This window comes from Glycine soja, chromosome 20, assembly GCF_004193775.1.
Source record: "Glycine soja cultivar W05 chromosome 20, ASM419377v2, whole genome shotgun sequence".
Taxonomy (NCBI): Eukaryota; Viridiplantae; Streptophyta; class Magnoliopsida; order Fabales; family Fabaceae; genus Glycine; species Glycine soja.
The window spans coordinates 49,782,393-49,804,505 of NC_041021.1; the positions used below are offsets into that span (position 1 = coordinate 49,782,393).

General features: G+C 35.6%; 1 protein-coding gene across 2 annotated transcripts; it reads right to left on the bottom strand.

Annotated features, from left to right (window-relative positions):
- Window positions 1-1,095: 1,095 nt before the first annotated feature.
- On the bottom strand, window positions 1,096-16,809 carry LOC114403857 (sucrose nonfermenting 4-like protein). Of its 2 annotated transcripts, XM_028367055.1 has the most exons (14): window positions 16,455-16,804; window positions 15,844-16,123; window positions 15,509-15,596; window positions 12,794-12,976; window positions 11,199-11,306; window positions 11,024-11,083; window positions 10,848-10,937; window positions 4,084-4,215; window positions 3,598-3,742; window positions 3,358-3,531; window positions 2,755-2,818; window positions 2,565-2,634; window positions 1,746-1,863; window positions 1,096-1,638 (listed from the first exon to the last, which is right to left on the bottom strand). In XM_028367055.1, the coding sequence occupies exons 2-14, from the start codon at window positions 15,978-15,980 to the stop codon at window positions 1,547-1,549; spliced, it is 1,461 nt and encodes a 486-aa protein (XP_028222856.1). In that variant the 5' UTR covers window positions 15,981-16,123; window positions 16,455-16,804; the 3' UTR covers window positions 1,096-1,546. The 2 variants fall into 2 exon arrangements, with proteins under 2 accessions (XP_028222856.1, XP_028222857.1); XM_028367056.1 differs by lacking the exons at window positions 1,096-1,638; window positions 1,746-1,863; window positions 2,565-2,634; window positions 2,755-2,818 and adding an exon at window positions 3,153-3,267 and having other exon boundaries at window positions 16,455-16,809.
- Between the last annotated feature and the right edge of the window lie 5,304 nt (window positions 16,810-22,113).

Genomic DNA, 22,113 nt, shown 5'->3' on the forward strand with positions numbered 1-22,113 from the left:
TTGGATATATAATATTTGAATCATGATGGGTAATATGTTCTAACATAAGTATCCCTGAATCCTTTCAAGAAAAAAAAATCCCTGGACCTAGTCTAGAGAGACGATAGTTGAATTATTTAATTAAATAATACTATTATTTAAGCTGGAAAGCCTTCAATTAAGTTTTTTTTTTTGTTTTTTTTATAATTTCTTAATTGAATTATTTTTATGATATATATATATATATATGACTTATTTTGTTTTAAAAATATTAAGCTAATACAGTTTTTGGTGATTATATAAAAATATAGTTTTATATCATATAAGTAAAATACAATAAAATAAAGTCGTATTTAAACCCCTTTTGAATTCATAGTAGAAAATATATTTATCAATTTTTTATATAGCGTTACCACTTTCTATCAAATTCATTTCATCCGAAGTCTGAACAATCTCAATACTGATCAAATTCAATTTTTGAATTATCATTACATCACAGTTAAGCTTTTTCAAAATGTATATAGATTTCATGTTTCTCTTTCAACTTAGCTAAACCATAAACAACATTTTCCTATCAAGTAAATTGACAAACCTTTCAAAACTTTCACTTAATTTAGTGATACTGCAAAAGACTCAAAAAATTAAGCACATGCCTTATAAACTTTTCATGGTCTTTCCTTAGTTATACGACTCCTACATACAATTCATTGCCTCACGCTCAAATAAAATGTGGCAAGACATTTTGAAGTATCATTAATCACACCTATTTGTAACTTTTACTTAAAATAAAAATAATGAATACTATTCAAATGAAAACCATAAATAGCAAAATATTAACCGAAGTATATAATTATTTTTGAGAGTTTTTATTAAAAAAATGAATTTTAGGAGAAAAAAATGAATTTGAGAAACTCAATAAAATTTAAAATCATTGTACATTAAATTAATATGTAATATATCCATCCATTAGAATTTCTTAACAGATGAATTGAATACTTACTTAAAAAAGTTGTCGAGTGGATAAATTTTTTTCAAAAATATTAATGGATCATAAATAGATTAACAATCATGTTTACCTATCATTATGGTCCTATGGATTTACCTGGCCAGGCAAAATGATGCATTAGGAAAGGACGAATTCATTCAAATGCAAGTATAGCAACATGAAGTCATGAACTCCCCAGTCATAAGAGAAAACTGGAATCATAATGGAACCCAAAATACCTTTTTCTTACAACCAGTCAACAGTGTACCGCAAGCGGCTACATATTGACCCTATCAAGTCCTTTCTTTTTTCCTCCTTGATTTCTGTTAGCACAGGACACAAACATTGCATTTGTGCCGGCACAAAGGAGAAAATCATGATATCATCAAGTTGTTTAAAGGAGAAAAAACTAGTCCCTCAATTTACAGACTTCTCTCTCTACAATTTCTATCCTATATATAAAAAGCAGGCTGGCCATGATGGCAGGTCAATAACTCAGATAACTAGTTTTCATAGATCAAGTCTTTTCCAGGGCTACCACTGCAATTCCCTTCATGCAAAATGATAGCCATATATTCCTAACTAACTTAACAAGAGTCTGAACACGTCGCCTATAGAAATGATACCTTCCACACGCCTGCTGCCTGCCTCCACAACCACAAGCCGTCTAACACCTGTAATGTGAAGAGAAGAAAATCGGTCACCAAAGGATATATTTATTGGTTTTTTTCTTTTTCTGCCAAGAAAGGGGAAGGAGATTGCTAGAGTAGAGAAGAAATACCAGGATTTGCCAAGCGCACCATCACTTTGTGCAATGAATCGGACCTCAAACACATATGACATCTCGGTCCATTGCGAAGCCCGTAAGGAAATCTTGCATCTCGTCCCAAAAGCAATGCCTATAACCATAAAGTGCAAAAATATGTAGATTCAACTTTTGCTGACAAATGAAATCAAACTTTCTATTGATTACCAAAGTCATTTAAGTTACATTATACAGATAAATAAGAGCCTCAAAAGGAGCACCTACTCAAAAAACATAACTTACTAGCCTGGTGCATCTACTGAAATGAAGAACCTAGTAGACATTTTAGCACATATAAAAGAGCACTTACTACACGAAGAAACCAGAGTTATCTAATTGATGAGTGCCCAACATTAAGATTGGATGGGCTCTAATACCATATACCAAGAAATAAACTGGTCAACTCAACTCTAAAAACCAGCCCAAGAAGGGAGGATTACCCGTCTTATAAGGAGTATTCTGACCATTCCAAGCCAATGTGGGACATCTTAATAGAAGTTGATGATAGGGACTATTTTGTAAACATTTGTAAGTATGTGGACCAATTTTGAAAAGGGAAAAAATTATAGAAACTAAATTGAAAATGAGTGAAACCATAGGGACTAAAATTTTATTTAACCTAATAGATTATAGCAAGCAACACAGTTGAGGCATAAAAAAAAAAAACTACATTAATTAGTGTTTCATTTCCTATATGTGCAATACTATTGTTTCAAGTTTCCTCTAATCAATACACTATTTAAGGATAAGTTACCAATACAGAGCCCCACAAACTTAGAGAGAGAGAGGAATTACCTGATGGATACTAAACCCAGCCAGACTTATCCTTGCATACACTTTATCTTTAACCAATGCAATAATATCTCTGAAAAGAAAAATCAATACATCACATAGACACATATGCTTGACAAACACCTTATCCCCCTGTTTAAGTATAAAAATGAGAATCATACACATGTGGACACAGGATAAAGAGAGTTCCTACCTTCTTGAATATATATCAAGTAATGAATCATTAGTATCCACAATCGGTATTGAGCTAACTTCAGCTGCAAAGGACAGCAAACATAAGATATAGAATAATTAAAATATAGTTTGCTTCTAATTTCTAACATGAATAACACTACTATATAATTAATCAAGAATTACGAAGTTCAAAGTTCCCACTGCAAGGGGGAAAATTATTCACATATCAAAGAAGAAACACTCCAATTTGGAAAATATGGAGGTAGAAATGGTATATCATTTTCTTTGCCATGCTTGATTAACAAAAACATACAATTGATACGACATTTTCAAATTTGAGTCTCATCATGTAGTTTTGACCAACTCACTACTTGTTTCTGAAAGTTCAGACATTCAGTGCATAAATGAATGGTGCATCATATGTACCTATCCAAGAATCTATCCTTCAATTTTCTGTTCTCTTCCTTATGTGATACTCATTGTTTATATATAAGGCTTTGAAAGAATTCCTTTTGTTGAGGAGGAAAAACAACTGCAACTTGCAGCAACAAACTTAAGGACCATTTTAAGTCTAGCCAGAACAAAAGACTTGACCACTAGTTTGAAAGAGAAGAATGATCACCTTGAATCAACAGAGACAAAGCATCACCAAGAGAAGCATTTGGCCTTAGCATAGCAAGTGGCTTTTTATTGGATTCCCCGACTTTTGACACCCATGTACCTACAGGTATTGAACCAATTGGTAGCTGAAGAATGGGCAAGGAATCAGAAGAGTGCTCAAAATGCCTGCATATACCTGAAAATTAAGTCCATACATTAGTTCCAAACCATTTATGCTTAGCCAATAAATCTAGAAGCTTACATTTTAGTATTTCTGTGAGGGAAACAAGGTGTAGCAGCTGAGGAAATGAATCATCTTCTGAAGAAGAATGGATAATAGGAACTGTTGCCACCTTGTTTTGCAAAATTTTTAAAGCAACATCTTTTAGACACTCAAGGGGCCCAGCCTACAGAATAAATAAACATAGCATGAAATACTATACAATCATAAAAGATAAACATAACAAGAAATCAAAATAAGCAGGAAGTACATGGCTAACAAGCAACATCTTCAAGATATAATGTTGAAATCACATTTAATCTATCTATCTATCTATCTATCTATCTATCTATGAATTGAATATTCATCAATCATGTTGTGGAATCCCTGATTAATTCCCTATTCCCAAATATGATCAGAGCATAATCCTTTTTAACTTACCTAAAAAGTTAACAATGTCACAAATACATGAAATTGGAAAATTAATTTGATGTGCAAAAATTTTGTTGCAACGCTCAGAGCACTTACATGAACCAAATGTTGAGAGTATGTTCTCCCATTACTATCAGTTCTGCATTCTTGTACCTTTGCCTCTCTCCATGCTGCTATAGTATGTGTCTCAAGCTGTTCTTCAGTCAAGTTTGATCCATGAATCCCCAGCTGAAATTAAGCATGTTAGATGAAAACAGAATTTGCAGAATTATTTTATGTATTTCTCTATAAGAGTGCCCTACAAATCATAGATTTTGAAACAAAGGGTATTTTGGAGAGAACTGTATGTATGGGCTGCAAACTTGATCTCTTATTAACAGCTTGAGGATGATCGATCAATGAAGAAATTAAGAAGCTAATCAATAATCATTAACCTAATCACTAACTAATAGTCATTACAATTGACTATATATTCTAAAAATCCCCCATGAGCTGAAGTATAATAAGCTCTCGGCTTGTTACAAATAAAATTGACAAAACATAGACAAAACCAGCCTACCAAACCCAAGAACTCAACAATGCATGCAGAAGCAAAAGCAAACAGGGCCAATCCAAGCCAGGCCAGCAGCAAAACATGGTGAACACATATCCATACAAAATAAGCCACAGTGGATACATGTTTCCAAACAGCCTCTTCAAGTGGTGGAACTGATTCAACTGAAGCACTAGGGATGGATTAGACCAGAATAGGCCCAATAACCATCTCTCTGTAAGTGCTGCCAGAAGTGCATCTTTCCTTCACATGCCACCAGGGCAAGACATCACAGATTCCATTGATTCACTCATGGGGGCTTGTGGTTTGGGCCAATCAGAGCGATCAGAGAATGGAAAATCATCTGGAGAGGTACTGATAGGATGCTAAATCTAGGCTAAACTATAAAAGAGTAATAAGGATAAATTCTCACTCCTTTAATTCATTACCAACATTTATATACAAAAATGATCACACCAATCATTGGTTCTCCACAAATTCAGGTAATAGAAAAGGAATCTGGCAAAATGAAATATAAACATGGCAGTTGCAACCAATTCTAAAACATCATATAGAGCCTTTTACAATCTCAACAGAATCCTATCTATCCAATGACGCTACACATAGTTATTGAGATGAATGGGTTTCCTGATAGTCCTCTTGAGCCTAGTGGTTGGGCTGGATTGCTATCATCACCCTCCGCTGGAAAATGCACCTTGTCCTCAAGGTGAAAAACAGTGCAGATGTTTATCCCATGATTCCCAAGTGGTGCCTTCAGGGGCCAGCCCGAGCCATTGCACAAGAACCAGCTTGGTTGGTGGAGATGTAGTAGTGTCCCATTTCCAATCCAGCAGTGACAGAGGTTCAAGCAAAGGACGGTTGTCCAAAGCATCGGAAGAAAGTGGTGCGGGATTGTCAATGAGAGGACCCTGGTGTGCTTTGAGAAGGGAACAATGAAACACAGGATGGATCTTGGAAGAAGTGGGAAGCTGCAAACGGTAAGCAACAGAATCAACCTGTTCAATGATTTGAATGGGACTGTAGAAATGCTTGGAGAGTTTATGGTAGGAACCAGCGATGGAATGTTGCCAATAAGGGCGAAGGCGAACATACACCCAATCTCCAACTGAAAAAGTCACATCCTTGCACTTGGTGTCTGCAAAATGCTTCATGGCAGCTTGAGCCTTAGAGAGACGTTGCTGCAATAGGGAGGGTAAAGCCTCAAAAGTGGACAAGAGAGTGTCAACTGCCTCCACAACCCAACAAATACTGTGGAATGATGGGTGGAGGCTTACCATAAATAACCTCAAATGGAGTGAGACCTGTGCCCGAGTGCATTGAGGTATTGTAGGACCATTCAGCTAATGTGAGGAATTTGGACCACTGAGAAGGCTTGTCATGAACAAAAGACCTCAAGTATTGTTCCAAGACTCTGTTAAGTACTTCAATTTAGCCGTCCAATTCTAGGTGATAGGATGTGCTCATTCAGAGTTTAGTGCCACAAAGTTTAAATAGTTCCTACAAAAATGTACCGATGAATAAAGGGACCTGATCGGAGACAAGATTGTGGGGAAAGCCATGGAGTTTGCAAACCATGTCCAGAAAGAGAAGACCAACTTTGTAGGCAGTATAGTCAGAAGGTAAGGCACCAAAGTAAGCCCCTTTTGAAAACCGGTCGACCACAACTAAGATAGTGGAGTAGCCGTGAGAGTTGGGGAGACCGGTGATGAAATCCAATAATAGGTCCTCCCAAACAGCTGAAGGGATAGGGAGAGGTTGAAGGAGACCCATGGGTCACTTGGTCTCATATTTCATTTGTTGGCAAGTGGTGCAGTGGGCAACATATTGCTGAACATGTTGGCAGATTGTCTTCCAAAAGAAATAAGCTTGAAGACGATGCAAAGTCTTGGTGATCCCTATATGACCACCCAAAGGGGTTTTGTGATACTCCTCAAATAATGTGGCAGTAAAAGGGTTGTTAGAATTGAGCCAAATTTTACCTTTGTAGAAAATGAGGTCACGGTGAATGGTGTAGTCTGAATGAGTAGTTGGGTATTGTTGAATTTGGGTCATCAACTCACCAAATTCAGGACAAGCATGGAGAGTCGTTTCTAATTGGTCCAAAACCACAAAGTTTGGCAATGACAATGTGAAGAAAGTGGCCTCCGACGGATTGGAGATCCGGGAAAGGGCCTCAGCCACAACATTGTTGGTTCCTCTCTTGTATTGGATGGTGTAGTCGGCCCCAATGGCTTTGAAAGGTACACTTGTTGCTCAGGGGTTTGGATGACTTGTGCTATAAGTTCTTTGAGACTCTTGTGGTCGATGAGGATGATGAAAGAGTGACCCAACAAGTACAGGCACCATTTGCGAACGGCGACGACAATGGCATAGAGTTCGTGGACGTATGTGGAGGCATGCTGCAATCGTGGACAAAAAGGCTTGTTGAAGAAAACGATAGGATGGTGATTTTGCATCAAAACAGCACTCATGGCCAAGTCTGAGGCATCTGTCTCAAGTGTGAAGGGTAGATTAAAGTCCGGTAAGGCAAGGACGAGGGCCTCCGTCATGGCTCATTTGAGGCAATTGAAGGCTAATTGAGCCACCTCGCTCTAGAAGAAGTTGTCCTTGCGGAGGAATTTGGTCAAAAGGGCAGCAATGGTCGCATATACTTAGATAAATTTTCGATAAAATCCGATAAGGCTTAGAAATCCGAAATCCGCGAAGGGACTTGGAGGAAGAAGGGGTAGGCCAATCCACCATAGCCTGAATCTTGGAAGGGTCAGGCTCGACACCTCGTTGAGACACAATATGGCCAAGATACTTGAGTTGTGATTGGACGAACACGCATTTGGAGAGGCGGAGATAAAATTGGCCCTACATAAAATTGGTCCTACAAAAGAGTATGAAATACAGATTCCAAATGAAGGTGAGATTCAAAAAAGTTGTTATAAACTAAAATATCATCGAATAAAACAGCAACAAATTTCCAGAGAAAGGGTTTGAGAAGCTCGTTCATAGTTACCTGAAACATCAAGGGTGCATTAGAGAGCCCGAAAGGCATGACTCTATTCGTAATGACCCTGGTTGGTGCAAAATGTTGTCTTGGGATATCGTCCTCCGCCATGCGAATTTGGTGGAACACTTGGCAAAGGTCCAACTTCAAGAACCAGGAAGCATGGCCGAGTACATCAAGGAGCTCATAGATTGTTGGCATTAGTAAGCCGTCCTTCCCCGTGATGGAGTTCAGGGTGTGTTAGTCCACACAACACTGCCAGCTGCCATCCTTCTTCTTTACTAAGATAATCAATGATGAGAAAGGGATTTGGCTCAACTGAATCATGCTAAGGTAGAGCATGGATGTGACTTGCCGTTCAAGATCGATTTTCTAGAAGTGGGGGTAACAGTAGGGGTAGACATTGACGGGGTCGAAGTTGGGAAGTAGGTGGATTTTGTGGACAATAGGCCGGGGAGGGGGTAGGTTGGTGGGGTCTTGGAAGAGGGAGGCGAAGTGGAGGAGAAGGAAGCGATTTCAGGGTTAGGGTGACTGAGTGGGTCATGAGTAACTTGGTCATGTTTGTAGGTCGGGTCGGGTAAAAGGGCTAAGGGAAACAAAGTTAAAGCGATGTGGGTCTGGAGAATGCGTTAGACCTCTTGGGCGGAAGCCAGTTCGGGTTTGATTAGGACGTCAACATGGAGGATAATGGGTTGGCCCAAATAGGAGAATGTCATGGTGAGAGAGGCATAGTCCGTCATGATTGGGCCAAGGCCTTTGAGCCACTAGATGTCGAGGACGAGGTCAGCCCCATTGATTGGGAGGACATGGAAATCTAGGGTGAAGTGGGTTCCCTGAATATTAAAGGTCACTTGGGGGCAAAGCATCTCACAATGAGGAACAGAGCCGTTGCCGACCACGACCAGTAATGGTGAAGTTGGAGTGCAGTGGAGACCCAGAAATTTGGCCACACGGGTTTGCACAAAGTTATGCGTGCTACAGCCGCCGACCAGTACTGTGACGAGAGAATGAGCGATGTGGCTGTAGAGGCAAAATTTCTCAGAGGCGGGCATACCAGAAATGGTGTTGAGACTCATATGGGGCGTGGAAGTATCTTTGATGATGGCGACAGAGAGATTGTGTGGATCTAACCGTGGGGACAACAGGTCAAGGGTAGCAGGATCGTCATCGTCGTCCGCTATGAGGAGCAACATACATGCTTTGCAGTGGTGGCCAGGTATGAATTTCTCATCGCAATGGTAATAGAGTCCTTTCTTGCAACGAAGAGCAATCTCATCAAAAGAGATGTGTTTGAATGGAAACTTCTAAGGAGACGAGCTAGAAGATGAAGGTGGAGGAAGGGTGAGAGTGGGACCATGTTGTTGCAAAGTGGAACCAAAGCTACAACAACAGTTGTTGATTTTATCTTCTTGAATCTCGGCAAGTGCAATGGCCTGGGGAAGGGTCATGGGTAGCACAACTTGAACCTCGCGCTAGAGCTCCGACGACAAGCCAGAGACAAAGCAACTCAAAAGGAACGGCGGAGCAAGGCCGACGATACGGTTAGCCAACCGTTCAAACTCCGTGAGGTACTCGTTGACAGTTCCATGTTGGGAGAGTTTGAAAAACGCTCCCTTAGGATCGTCATAGAAGGAGGGGGTGAAACATGACTCAAGAGCTTGGAGAAGGCCTGGCCAAGATGTGATGAAACTTTTGCGGTACATCCTTTGATACCAGCTAAGCACGGGATCGTCCACGTAAAACGAAGAGATAGTAATACATTCTTCGTCGAGAGTGCCATGATAATCGAAGAATTGGTAAATTTTAAAAATTCATCCCAAGGGGTCATGGTCGTCAAAACACGGAACATCGAGTTTGATCAAAGGTTTATGGCTGATGGGGATGGGCGAAGGGGCGGGGGAGGGAGAGGAGGTGCTGAGAGTGAATAATCAGTCCAAGATGGAGTCCATTTTGAGGGAAAGCTCAGTGTGGTTGGTGGTGAGGCAGAGGACGGCATCCTCAAGACGATCAGTGACTAACTTTCTGGTGTTGTGGTCAGCCATGGCAGGTCGGACCAGTTGATAGGATGCTAAATCTAGGCTAAACTATAAAAGAGTAATAAGGATAAATTCTCGCTCCTTTTTTCATTCTTTACCAACGTTTATATACAAAAATGATCACACCAATCATTGGTTCTCCGCAAATTCAGGTAATAGAAAAGGAATCCAGCAAAATGAAAAAGAAGCATGTGGCAGTTGCAACCAATTCTAACACATCATATAGAACCTTCTACAATCTCAGCAGCATCCTATATATCCAATGATGCTACACGTAGTCATTGAGATGAATGGGTTTCCTGATGGTCCTCTTGGGCTTAGAGGTTTGGGCCAGATTGCTATCAGGTACACACTCCAATAACAGCTAGGATAAATAGCACAGGGAAACCACAGGTTGATGGAAAAACCTTCCAGTGACTAGACAAAGCACACCATTTGTCAAGATAAAAAAAACATCATCAATAAAGGAGCTATAGGGAAAACGGTATAACAGAAGAAGTTTTGTTGGAGAAATTAGGGTTTTCTTCATCATCAACAACAGCAAATATGATAGAACAGCAGCCAGAATGCAGGCTGGGAAATTGCTGCTGGAACAAGGACACAGAAGTGGAGAGGAGAAAAAAACAATAAAGGGTTGAATATGACTGAACAAAACCACTGGAAACTAGAGAGAGGGCATCAATCAAAGGATGATACAGCTCCAATACCATGTAAAATAAAGAAATTTTGGGAGAAATTATGGATTTTTAGTCATCAACAGCGACAAATAGGATAGAATGAGAAGCCAGAACATAGACCAGAAAGATATAAAGAAAAATTGCTGCAGCAACAAGGACACAGTGAGGAGAGGGGAAAAAAAGAATAAAAGTTACAGAAGAACAAAGTGTCATCAAGGGGATCCAGCAGGCACATATTCAATGCCCTCCCTCATAAAGTTCTCTTTAAAATGTTTCAGGATCTAAATAGTCTTATGTGAACCGGTTTCATAAATGGTAGGTAATTAGCCTAAAATGATGCTAACAGGATTTACTAATGATGACAAAAATACAATTAACATGTGCAACATTAATGTATGCCATAACCAAACCAAAAGGATAGATCGACACGCGCCTCGTAATTTCTTTCAACTTCACAATAATCTAGGCCTCGATGATGATATACATTTTGGAAATTTCATTTTTTGTCATTATTTACCATTTGGCAAGTTCTCATTTTTCCGTACTTCTACTGAAAGCTGATACAGGATATTTTTTTAAACATTTTATTCCCCACAAACCTCTTTTAGAATTAGAATGAAGTCCATCGCACTAAGCATTCCAACAAACTGACACTTGTTAGAATCCCATACAGGAGCCATAGATATTCCCTGAAAGCAGATAAACATAGTATCATACATCGCTTGAGCATGGGTGTGTTATCTGACAAGTGTAATGAGGTGAAGAAAAAGCATACCTCTTGATAAAGAGCATGGAATGCTTGCTTAACTGGTAAAGTTATATCCAAGGCAACAACCTGAAATTATAATAAATCAAATCTAAAGCAGAATAGCTTTACAAAATAACAGATAAGCTATTATTGAATGAACAGTTGGACACATTAAAAAAATTGAGAGAAGAAGTATTCAAACCTTGCCTGACTGGGGAAGCAACTCATAAGCAGTATGTGTGGACAAGAAAATAGATAAACGGTGTTTTGAGACCTGCAGATCAGACTCTGACATCCTCGGATTAGCTTCCTGAAAAGTTTCAAAGTCAAGGTAGCTTTTTTTTGTGTAGCACAATTTCAAGACAGAAAAGGATTATGGAATCAAAACTGTTTCTGACATCATTTGAGAAAAGGATATAGAATACAAAGATTTTTTTTTATTTCTTTCAAAGCAAATATAAATGTTTAAAGTATTCAAGAATTTCTGGCACCAATTTTTTTTATCTATGAATGAAAGAAGAAATATTACTAGAAGAAAGAAGTATGCACACACACCAAAGAGAGAGAGAGAGAGAGAAGACAAAATAACAACATCTGATAGAAGAACGAGACAAGCAAAAGGCAAACAAGGTGTTGGGTGGATTTACGAAATCTCCATAGTCAGATTTCTGGTTCCTTAATGCTTGCTAGGTAGTGTGTATTAGGGAACCATACTTCTGCTTGGGAGAGTATTGACATGTATACATATTAGTACCACTGGTACTTGTTTTATCATATTAATATATACTATAATTTTTGCTGATAAAAAAAAATCAATAGAATAAGGTTCTCCAATCCTTTTGTGCATAGAGGCTGGGAAGAGTTCTTGAACACACAATATATCTCTCAAGCCAAATACGCCATAAAGCAGCATAGACAGTGCATCACCATAGAGACTTTCCCTCCTTAGTTCTACCAAAACCTTTGAAGCTAAACAAAAGAAATTGTTCCACAAATGAGCAAGGGATGTCCACAAAAATGCTCTCTCACTAAGAAAAACAAACTCCTTAAGGGAATCAGACAAACACATTTGGCCTTGCAAGTTAGTCAAATTATCCTATAAGAATCAGTTTCTTCTAATGATTTCCTTTTGAAAAATGAAGGTGGCAAGGATTGAAATCCTAACCACTTGGTCATAAGAGGCTTCGATACCATGTCAAATACCAATTATGAATTATCCCAAAAGCTTATGATAGATGAAGGCTCAAGATTGGTTTTATATCTTCATAAAAAGGAAAGCAATCACCTTAAAGTAAATAGATAGATCTTCATTATTTCTTCTAACCAGTTGATGAATCTCATCTTAAATTATAACTTCAGTAATTTAATGAAATGGGATTTACTATTTACATGACCCTAATTGTGACAGATTGTCGCGCCCTAGTTGCAACAACTATCACATATATGATTGTGTTACAAGTAAGCTCAAAATTCCTAACAACTTCCACGTAGGCAAGCAGAGAAGGGTCTTGCATTTTTTTGGGTGGATTCGCAGGTGAGAATTGTCACCGATTTATAATTTTTAATGTTACATTATGTCAGCATCTTCTTGCCTTCCATCAAACTCAGAAACGTCTACTATAGGCAGTTTCGTAGATAACAAAAGTGTCAAAGTAGGACTAAAATGCATGCATGGTACGTATATATGCTCACAGAAAGAAATAAATCCATACTTAAGCATAATGATAATTATAACTGTCATCTACCTCTAACATGCAACAATACAAGGGGATAGATGGTAAGGGAGAAAAAACTTACCACATGCCCAAAGATGTCATTGTCAACCTCCATGTGGGATTGACCAGGTGTTTCAGCACTTAAGATAGGAGGCAGAATATCTGGTTCTCTCACTAAATACATAGTATTCACTATCCCACAGTCCCCACTTACAAATGGCTGATGCTCATCATGCCGCCACTCACCGTCTACATTAAATTTGTACTGCACATAAGTGGAAACAATGTTATCACCATAATGAAAGAAATGCACTTTCCATATTATGTAATGTTTAGAAGTATTTCAGATTTTCCATAAAATATCATATACTACGCAAGACACATAAATTATATAATTCATGTGTTTTGAATAGTATTTAAAAGTAGCAACAAATTAGTGATTAGCCAGAATGTTAAAAAAATCAGAAAAAATTAAAAATAAAAACAAAGCTACAAATTATCTATTTAATGACAAATTTTGTCATAATATGGAACAAACATCTCATCAAAAGTTAACATAACAAAATGTATTCATACCAAATATATGATATGAGTTAAATTTTTAATCTTATTCAATGTCTGCTACATGTAAGGACATTATAAGAACCGAATCTACTAAATGTCCCCGTTGAAATTATAGGGTTTAAGGTATTGAAGGAAGAAATTGGGAGAATGGAGACTTTGAATAAAATTCTCGAATATTGTAATGTGCTCAATATGCTTACAAAGCACAAAGCACTGACCCTTATTTATACTTATACTAGATCATACTCGTAACTAAATAAAGAAATATGGAAACCAATACAAAGAGATAATCTAAGATACTCTTAATTCTTCCAAGATAAATCAAGATACATTTGATATTTTTCTTATATTCTATTACTCGCCCTCAAGTTAAAGCTTACTAAGGTTAATAATCTAAAGCTAATTGGATATTTTTCATATATTCTAACACTCTTACTCAAATTTAAGCTTGTTACAAATAAACCCTATAAATATAATACGGGCTCTACCAAACATAGCTGGAATGATCATCATCCTAGAGAGCTAGCTGGAATGTTGCATTACCAGGTGCATGACTCATCAATCAGATAGGAGAAATCACCATCAGAATGATTCAGTTTATCACTAATTCATCTCTACATTACTCATTGGTAAAACTCAGTCACCAAAATGTTCGTTAGTGAAAAGAAAACATCATTGACAAACATCAGATGATTTGGGATAGAGATAAGGTGAGACTATTTGGGACCAAAGACAAGTAGGGCAACAGCTTCTGGAACTGGAGAGTAGCAGGGCCAGACCATGTCCGGGACAAAAACTGGGGCCACATAACATCTGGTACAAAAACTGGCAATGGCCAAACCATGTCTAGGACTAAGATTGAGGCTAGACTGCTTCTCAGACAGAAAGAAATATTGGACCCACGGGAAAATTTGCTAGCAGCGGAAAACAATAATGGCAAAATGGAGATTGTAATATGAAAAAATGGAAATAAAGTAGTCAAATTTTAAGGACTCCACAGCAGAATAGTGACATGATCAGTCAAGGAGGATGTTACCATTCTGATATCATATTGAAATTATAAGTTTTTAGGTATTGGGGGAGGAAATTGAGAGAATAGTTTGAATAAAACTCTGGTGTATTCTAATGGGTTACAATATGATACAAAACATAAAGCACACTTATTTATACTAATACTAGATCATAATCTTAACTGTAACAAATCATGAGATAACAAGGAAATATGAAACTAATATTAAAAGATAATCAAAGATACTCTAAATTATGCTAGGGTATAATCAAAATACTATTAGATAATCTTATTATATTCTAATAGTCCTCAAATCTAACCATAAAATATTTACACCGACTACAATAAGGAAATTGGTTCCCTAGAAAAGAAGGAATAAAAATAGAAAGATCATAATTGAGTTATATATTACTGAAAATTCACATAACTAACCAGGAGTATCACTTTGTATATTTAGCTGTGTTTAATTCATTATAGAAAAGCTCAAACCCTACAGGGTGTTTTTTTTTTTTTTTTTGCTTTACTAGGGATTGAATTGAACGTATAAATTCTACCCAAATCACAGTTTGCCCATGTCACTTGAGCTAGGCCAAAGCATCAGCCAAACAAAAGTATATAAAAATCAATATAATTAGAAATTGCTCTTTCAATCTGATAACAGAAAATAGGCTTGATTCTCAATGAAATTGTAGCTCAATTGGTTCAATCTATAAGATGGGGATGTAATGAAGTTGAGGTTCAATCCTCCAATATGCCACCCAAGTACTTGCACCTTCAATGTACCATTAAAAAGGCTTGATTATATATGTTAGTTCTTTTTATTAGATGACATACAGTAAGAATAAAAATTAATACAGGCTTATGCCTCACATGAGGGCAAGGCCAGTTTTCTACTCATAAATACAGTTATAGTGATACAAACTCCTAAAGAAAGATAAAAATCATCATAAAGTTATTTTTTGTTTCCGTGACTACTTTACCACATCAAAATCTTAATTGCAAAATGAGTTTTAAAGCAATTAATTTACAAGCAACCTCCTTCTTTATCCTTTCTTAATCAGTGGCAGTGATCTCCTCATCCCCAATTCAGATCATCTGAAGAAAAAGGCACATTTCTGATCTAAAGGTCATTGACCATAATATAGATACAAGACATATAAATTTTGATCATTAGTAATTTATTTTCTCAGGTTTGCGAAATTCATAGAGGCAAAGCCAAACAACCTGATGATATCCTGGCGGTAAGCTGCAAATAACTTGAAATACAGTTGGACATCCTTCCATCGGTGACATAGGTATAAATGCCGACCATCTGTGTATACAAAAAGTTATAATAATATTTAAATTAATCCCAGCATGCAGTTAAAAAAATAAAACACAAACTAGAAAAAGTTAGAAAACAGCCAAAAAAACAATCAAAGTGACAGTCCGACACACTCACATCACGCTTCTCATGTTCAGTAACGCACGCACGCACAAATAAAGATCAAAACGGATACAACAGAAGAACCACCGTCCCAATAAACAATTCAATAATTTCAAGTTGTTGTTGTTGTTACCTCGTGAAAGAACCTGTTAGAAACACCCTTCTTCCTCCATGAGGCCAAACGAAACGCTTCGGAATCAAAACGGGCCGCACAACTCCACCGCTCCCGTGCCCTCTACTGGCCCCAAACATTTCCACACCGAAATTCATCGCACTCTCCAATCGGAAAAAAATTTACCACAACACTCACGCATGCAGTGTAGTATACCTTCTCCGCGATCAAAAAATTGCAAAACTCGAAACTCAAAAACCTCACACTGTTAATCAAACTTTGCGGTTGATAAATTCAGTGCCTGAAATCAACAAAAACGTAGTGCCGTCAAATGAACAACACAAACACAAAGTTTCACCAATGAGCGAGTGTATACACAGTTCTCACAGAAACAAATAAATAAATTAACAAAGAGAAAATTCGATTACCTACCAGTACTTGAAACTCAAAAAAAAAAAAAAAAAAAAAAAAACTAGGCACTGTTTATCAAACTTGGCGATCGATAATTCAGTGCCTGAAATCAACAAAACGCAGTGTCGCCAAATAAGCAACACAGACACAAAGTAGTTCCAGCAATGAGTGAGTGGAAACATATAGTTCTCAAAAAAATAAACAAAGAGAAATTCAATTACCAGTAGAAAAAAAGATTAAACGAATTCAAAGAATAATGCAGCAATCAACGAAAGCGCGTTGAAGTTGAAATGAATTAAGTTTAGGTCAGAAGGTGTTCTTGTAGAGAGAGATTTTGAAGAAAACGGGGAAAACTTGGAGAGCATGTTGTTGCATTGTGGATGATTCTGTTGGTTACAGAATCAAAATGGAGGAAGGAAGAGAGAAAAAAACGTGACGGGGCAAATAATAAAATTACGAGGGCAGACACCGTAAAACGGGGAGAGAATAAAGGGATAGAGTGGGAAACAAGAGCAAAAAAACACACTGCGCAGTAAAATTGTGCGACCCTGCCAGCCCAGCGTTCTAAAACGGGAAAACAATAATACCAAACGTGAAAACAAAAACGCCTAACCGTCATTGGATTCATGCTACTCCTGTTTCTTTTATTATTATTATTATTATCAACAGCACTTGATCGGGACTTAATCACTGATCGTGAAAATCAAATTTAAGTTATTTTTCACTTAATCGGGACTTAGTTATACTTAAGATGGTCTTTAATTGTGCGTGGGTGAGCTAAACCCATTGAGTTGCTATTCTTGTTTCTATTGCCATCTAGTTATGAGATGGAACCTCCAAAATACTATCTCATAGTAACGTTTTTAATCATTGCTGTTTGTTCAATAATAATTTTAAATTTAGTTCTATACTAATCTCTTTTGGCTCATATTATTATTTTTAACTAAAAAAGTATCAGAATTTTATATTATATAATTATAGGTACTGCATTAAACAGTGTGAACATGATTTTAAGGGTAATTGCATTTTTATTGTGACCAAGTCCCCCCCCCCCCCCCCACACACACACACACAAAGGCTCTGGTGCATGTTCTTTTCTCGTGACCACATTGGTGGTTCCTTCAATAGCAGAATTGTGGTTTGTTTTTTATTTGACTGAAAGAGGAAAATTTTAGTTTTGTTGTTCGGTTTTTGTCTTTCTTGCCAAATCATAACTGTGTGTGTGTAATGCTTAATGTCATAAAAGTTCGGGAAAATGAAATGTTATCTAATCAATACATCAAAGACATGTCTTAACTCCCGAAAAAAGTTCATAAATGATTTATCAATAAGAGATAATTAATAAGAATCCAAGTTCAAATCTTTTAGTCCACACACTTTTTATCTTAATTGTGGAGTAGTCATAATTGCTCATAAGTTAGGCAAATAATTTTTTACATTTATTTTCTTAAAATCTAATTAGATTATTGATTTAATATAATCACTAAATCTTAAAAAAATAAATGATAAATATGATGAGTAACTCTAAAAGAATTATTATGGAATAAGTAGATTCCTCCCTATGTATATATATTGTGGGATATAGGGATTTAAGTTGAGAAGAAAAAGAGAATGATAGATATGGCAACTAATGTGAAGAGAAAGAAAAAATAAATGCAAAAGCATGTAACATGATGGTAAAAACTGATATCAAAATCACCTGTAATTGAAAGAAGAGGAAGAAAAAAAACTGTAAGCTCATGTAGCTAATAAGGTTAATGAAAATATAACATTAGTTATATATGTTATTTATTTTATGAAATATTTTTTTTAAATGTAGATTTGGTATATTTGTTTCTATACCTCCATAGAATCTTAATATGCACAAATTACTATGTGAAAAATCATAATTAAATACACGGTATCTAAATTTGCATGTAAAATACGTGTGTAATGTTTAATTTGATGTACTTACTAAAAATAAAGGACTAAACTATCTAACAAAATGTAGACACCAAAATAAGATAGACTTGTTATAATAATTATAGATTATAAATAAATATATGTCATTGTACTTATTATAACATATTAAAGGATTTTCGAAAGTGAATCATCAACGTGAAATTATAATAAGTCGTTAAATTTGAAATTAATTGAGTAACAAAATGGTTCTGAATTTATACGTTATCAATTAATTTAATCTCTAAAATTTTAATAATAGTCAAATTGATTCCTAAAATTAAGGCATAATTTCACTTTTTACCCAACTTTTAAAATTTTGCAAACTATGTCCTCAAAGATTTTTTTTTCTTGCATACTTTGACCTTAAACTTACACAAGAAAAAAACTTTAGAGACATAATTTGAAAGAATTTAAATATTTAGGAAAAAAAGTGTAATTATGCTTATTTTTTTATTTTAGAGACCAATTTGACCGGCCATTATAATTTTAAGGACTATATATAAAAAGAGAATGTGGGAAAAATAAGATAGAGAAAAAAATGAATGATTTTTTTATGAGTACACATAAAAGTTGGATAAAATTAAACCATTAGTAGTGTTAATTTCATGTAATGTTAACATCATTTTTTTGTACATAACATTTTATAATTCATTAATCACTAATTCTTTTTTAATTTGACAATTAAGAATGTTATTAATGCATTATTGCATCCACATGCACAAAGGAATAAATTAGTTTACACTAATTAGCATAAAACTTTTAAGCTTTACATGTTCATTTTTTTTAAAAATATGATTTTTATTCAACTAAGTGTTGAATCCACCAAACGAAAAAAAAAAAAATCCAAGGCTTATCCCTCTTAGTGGATTGTTGACATGACACTAGTCATGTTAGTACTATACACATGGACATTTTAGTTAACTTGTTTGTCACGCATCATTTATATCACTTAAATGATTGTTACATGACAAGTAAAAAAAATTCCATCCTTAAAAAAAATCAAAAAATCAAAAGATTACTTTTAGTTTCTATAAAATATTTAAAAATTGATTTTAATCTTTAGAAAATAAAAATCTCATTTTAGTTTTTATAAAATTCAATAATTTGATTGCAATTCTCGTAAAATTAAAAGCTTTGATTTTAATCCTTATAAAATATTATATTTTTGTTTTGATATGATATATTAAGCAATAGTAAATGAAAAAAATAACATAATAACGTTATTGATAGGAATAAGCATGAGACAAGTTATGATAGATTTTTATTTTTGTTCTTACCAACAAAAAAATTGTTAGGGTCATTTATGTGAACTTGAACCAAACTTGGTCAAGACTAATGATATGAATGTGTGTGACACTCTTGTTAGTAAAGAGTGTGCAACATAGCAGACAAATATACTCGAACTGCTACAGTCCATTGTGTTGCGTCACATTTGCTCTGATATATGTCTCGCAGTCAGGATAGTCGAACATATGCCCCATGACATTGTATTATCTCATCTCTTACCTCTTCAAAACTTACTTTAAGCAATTCAACTAAGAGAAAGACGACATCGTCCACATGAAGAGCTTCAAAGCTATGGAAGGCGCCTATAATGGGTAGATGTAGCAACGATGCCACATCATCTAGGGTGATAGTCACCTCTCCTACCGGTAGATGGAAACTACTAGTTTCCTTATGCCACCTCTTTGCAAAAGCAAGCATAAGTCCCAGAACACCAGTGTCCAGCGAACATGTGATCAGAAGACTTAATCATGTAGCAGCCACTAAGCCTTCAATCTCTAGAGCAGGCCTTCCAAAATTTTCTACCTTCCTTCTATGGGAGGACAACTTCAACTCAAGACATTCCTAAAAATAAAAATAAAAAACATTTGAACAATAATAACAAATAATTATGAAAATATTATTAATTTCAAAATATAACTACCTCTTATTCCAAACTGTCACAGCCACATGATGAACATAGTCTGTCAAAACTGATGTGTCGTGGGGCCCGCTTGGAAAACTCTCAACATCATTAACTACATCATCAGCAGGTGCCTCTTGAGGTTGTTCATGGACCTCTTCAGTAGCATGATCCACATGCTTAACATCCTCAACAATAGGTCCAACTTCTCGCTACCTACATTCAGATGTTGTGGGCCTTCATTTGTTGGGGGCCTTCATCGGTATCACGACTTACTTCTCTACCTAAAGCTATTCCTATAATCATGCCTAAAGTCCGACCCAAACCTCCAGTTCTAACCATAATATGCACATTAAAAGCATGATTAACAAATTAATGGCATCGTTCAAATAATAATATGCACATTAAAAGCATGATTATTTTTTTTTTTTGGAATGCACATCACTAATTGATCTACACTTAAATATATGAGAAAAATCCAACGGCAATTTCTTAAATTTCCAATAAATGAGTATTTTTTTACACTACCAAATATCATTTCTATAAATATTTATTACTATTATTGTCAAAAAAATTATATCATTACATCAATAAAAAAAAATTGTCATTTACATATATAGATTTTCTTGTTACACTAATTTATACTTATAAAAATTAACAATCAAACGTATTTAAATATTTTACAAACAAATATTTCAAATTTCAAATATAATTTAATTTCTTAAAGAATAAAGATTAAATAATTTTTTTTGGAATTAAGTAATTATTAAAAACCAACTTAAATAAACAAATGAAAATAATTAAATAAATACATATTAAAAAAATCCAATAATTTGTTTTTATAAAATAAATTTTATAACATATGAATTATTAAATTATTTTTTAAAAGATAAGTTATTTTATTATATATATATATATATATATATATACGAATTGGTAATTTGTATGATTTATACGAATTACAATCCATATAAGCCATACGGATTTCCAACAACCAAACACCACCAACAACGCCACAGACCGACAAAGAGAGAAGGGACACTTACGGCAAAGAGGCAGAAGATGACAATGACGATTGAGCTTGTGGTCACTGGCAGAACGAGCAGTGGTGGCGGCACGAAGACAAAAAATGAGGGGGGGGGTGGGGGGGGGGCGTTTTTAAAAATTAAGTGAAGGGTGTTTTTGCCACTTCACATATTTTGCTGGGTGTACCAGTATTTCTGCAGGTGCCCAAAGCAACTGCCAATCAGCTGATAATAGGCCCTTCCAGGTCTACTGGTGGATCGTCCAACACCACTAGTCTGTTCACAATCTGCAAGCCTCGCTTCGACATTTCACTAAGACCTTGGCGCACTGGTTCAGTTCCCTGAGGGAGTGCTTAAACTCAAGCTGCGAGCCTTCTTTCACAAAAACTTAATGCTAGTTTGATTCTCTTCTCACTTTTAATTTTTAAAAATTATTGAAAGTCCTTGTAGATGTCAACTCTCAAAGAAAGCGACAATGTCATGTACCAATGAGTTATACGTCTTGCTAGGATGTAAAATATGGACTACAGACTCCATGAATTAATAAAATCCGAATTTTCACTTTTTTATTTTAAAAATTATTTTTTAAACAATTTTACAATATTCACCAATCAAATTTTCATCCAAAATCTGATGTTTTAAAACTTGTTTCTAAAACAAGTGTTTTAAAAACTAAAAACAGTAACAGTTGAGATATGTTTTATTATCTTCTGTTTTCATTTTGTTCCAGTTCTCCCTTAATTCCACAATCTCTCTGCCTGACATCACCCTCTACTAGCTGTTAAAAGTATTACTTAGAACAACCTTGTTTAGTTATATTTTAAAAACTAAAAACAGTTTTTGAAAAGTAGAATTAAACACACCTTGAGACTCCAGTTCTGTTCTGTAAGTACAGCATGACACCGGCCATGTTACACTAATCTTACTAATGTTCCATCTCAATACACTCTTCGGGTTGAGACTTCAGTGAAAACTCGTTCAAATTCAGAGATAAAGAAGCATAGATAG

What these genes read in the sequence shown, in the direction of transcription:
- LOC114403857 (XM_028367055.1), bottom strand. Translation starts at nt 15,980, where the DNA reads ATGAATTTCGGTGTGGAAATGTTTGGGGCCAGTAGAGGGCACGGGAGC. An exon ending in TCCATGCTCTTTATCAAGAG is followed by an intron (nt 10,938 to 11,023) that starts GTATGCTTTTTC and finishes ATCTGCTTTCAG; the next exon opens with GGAATATCTATGGCTCCTGT. An exon ending in CCTCACAGAAATACTAAAAT is followed by an intron (nt 3,532 to 3,597) that starts GTAAGCTTCTAG and finishes CTTAATTTTCAG; the next exon opens with GTATATGCAGGCATTTTGAG.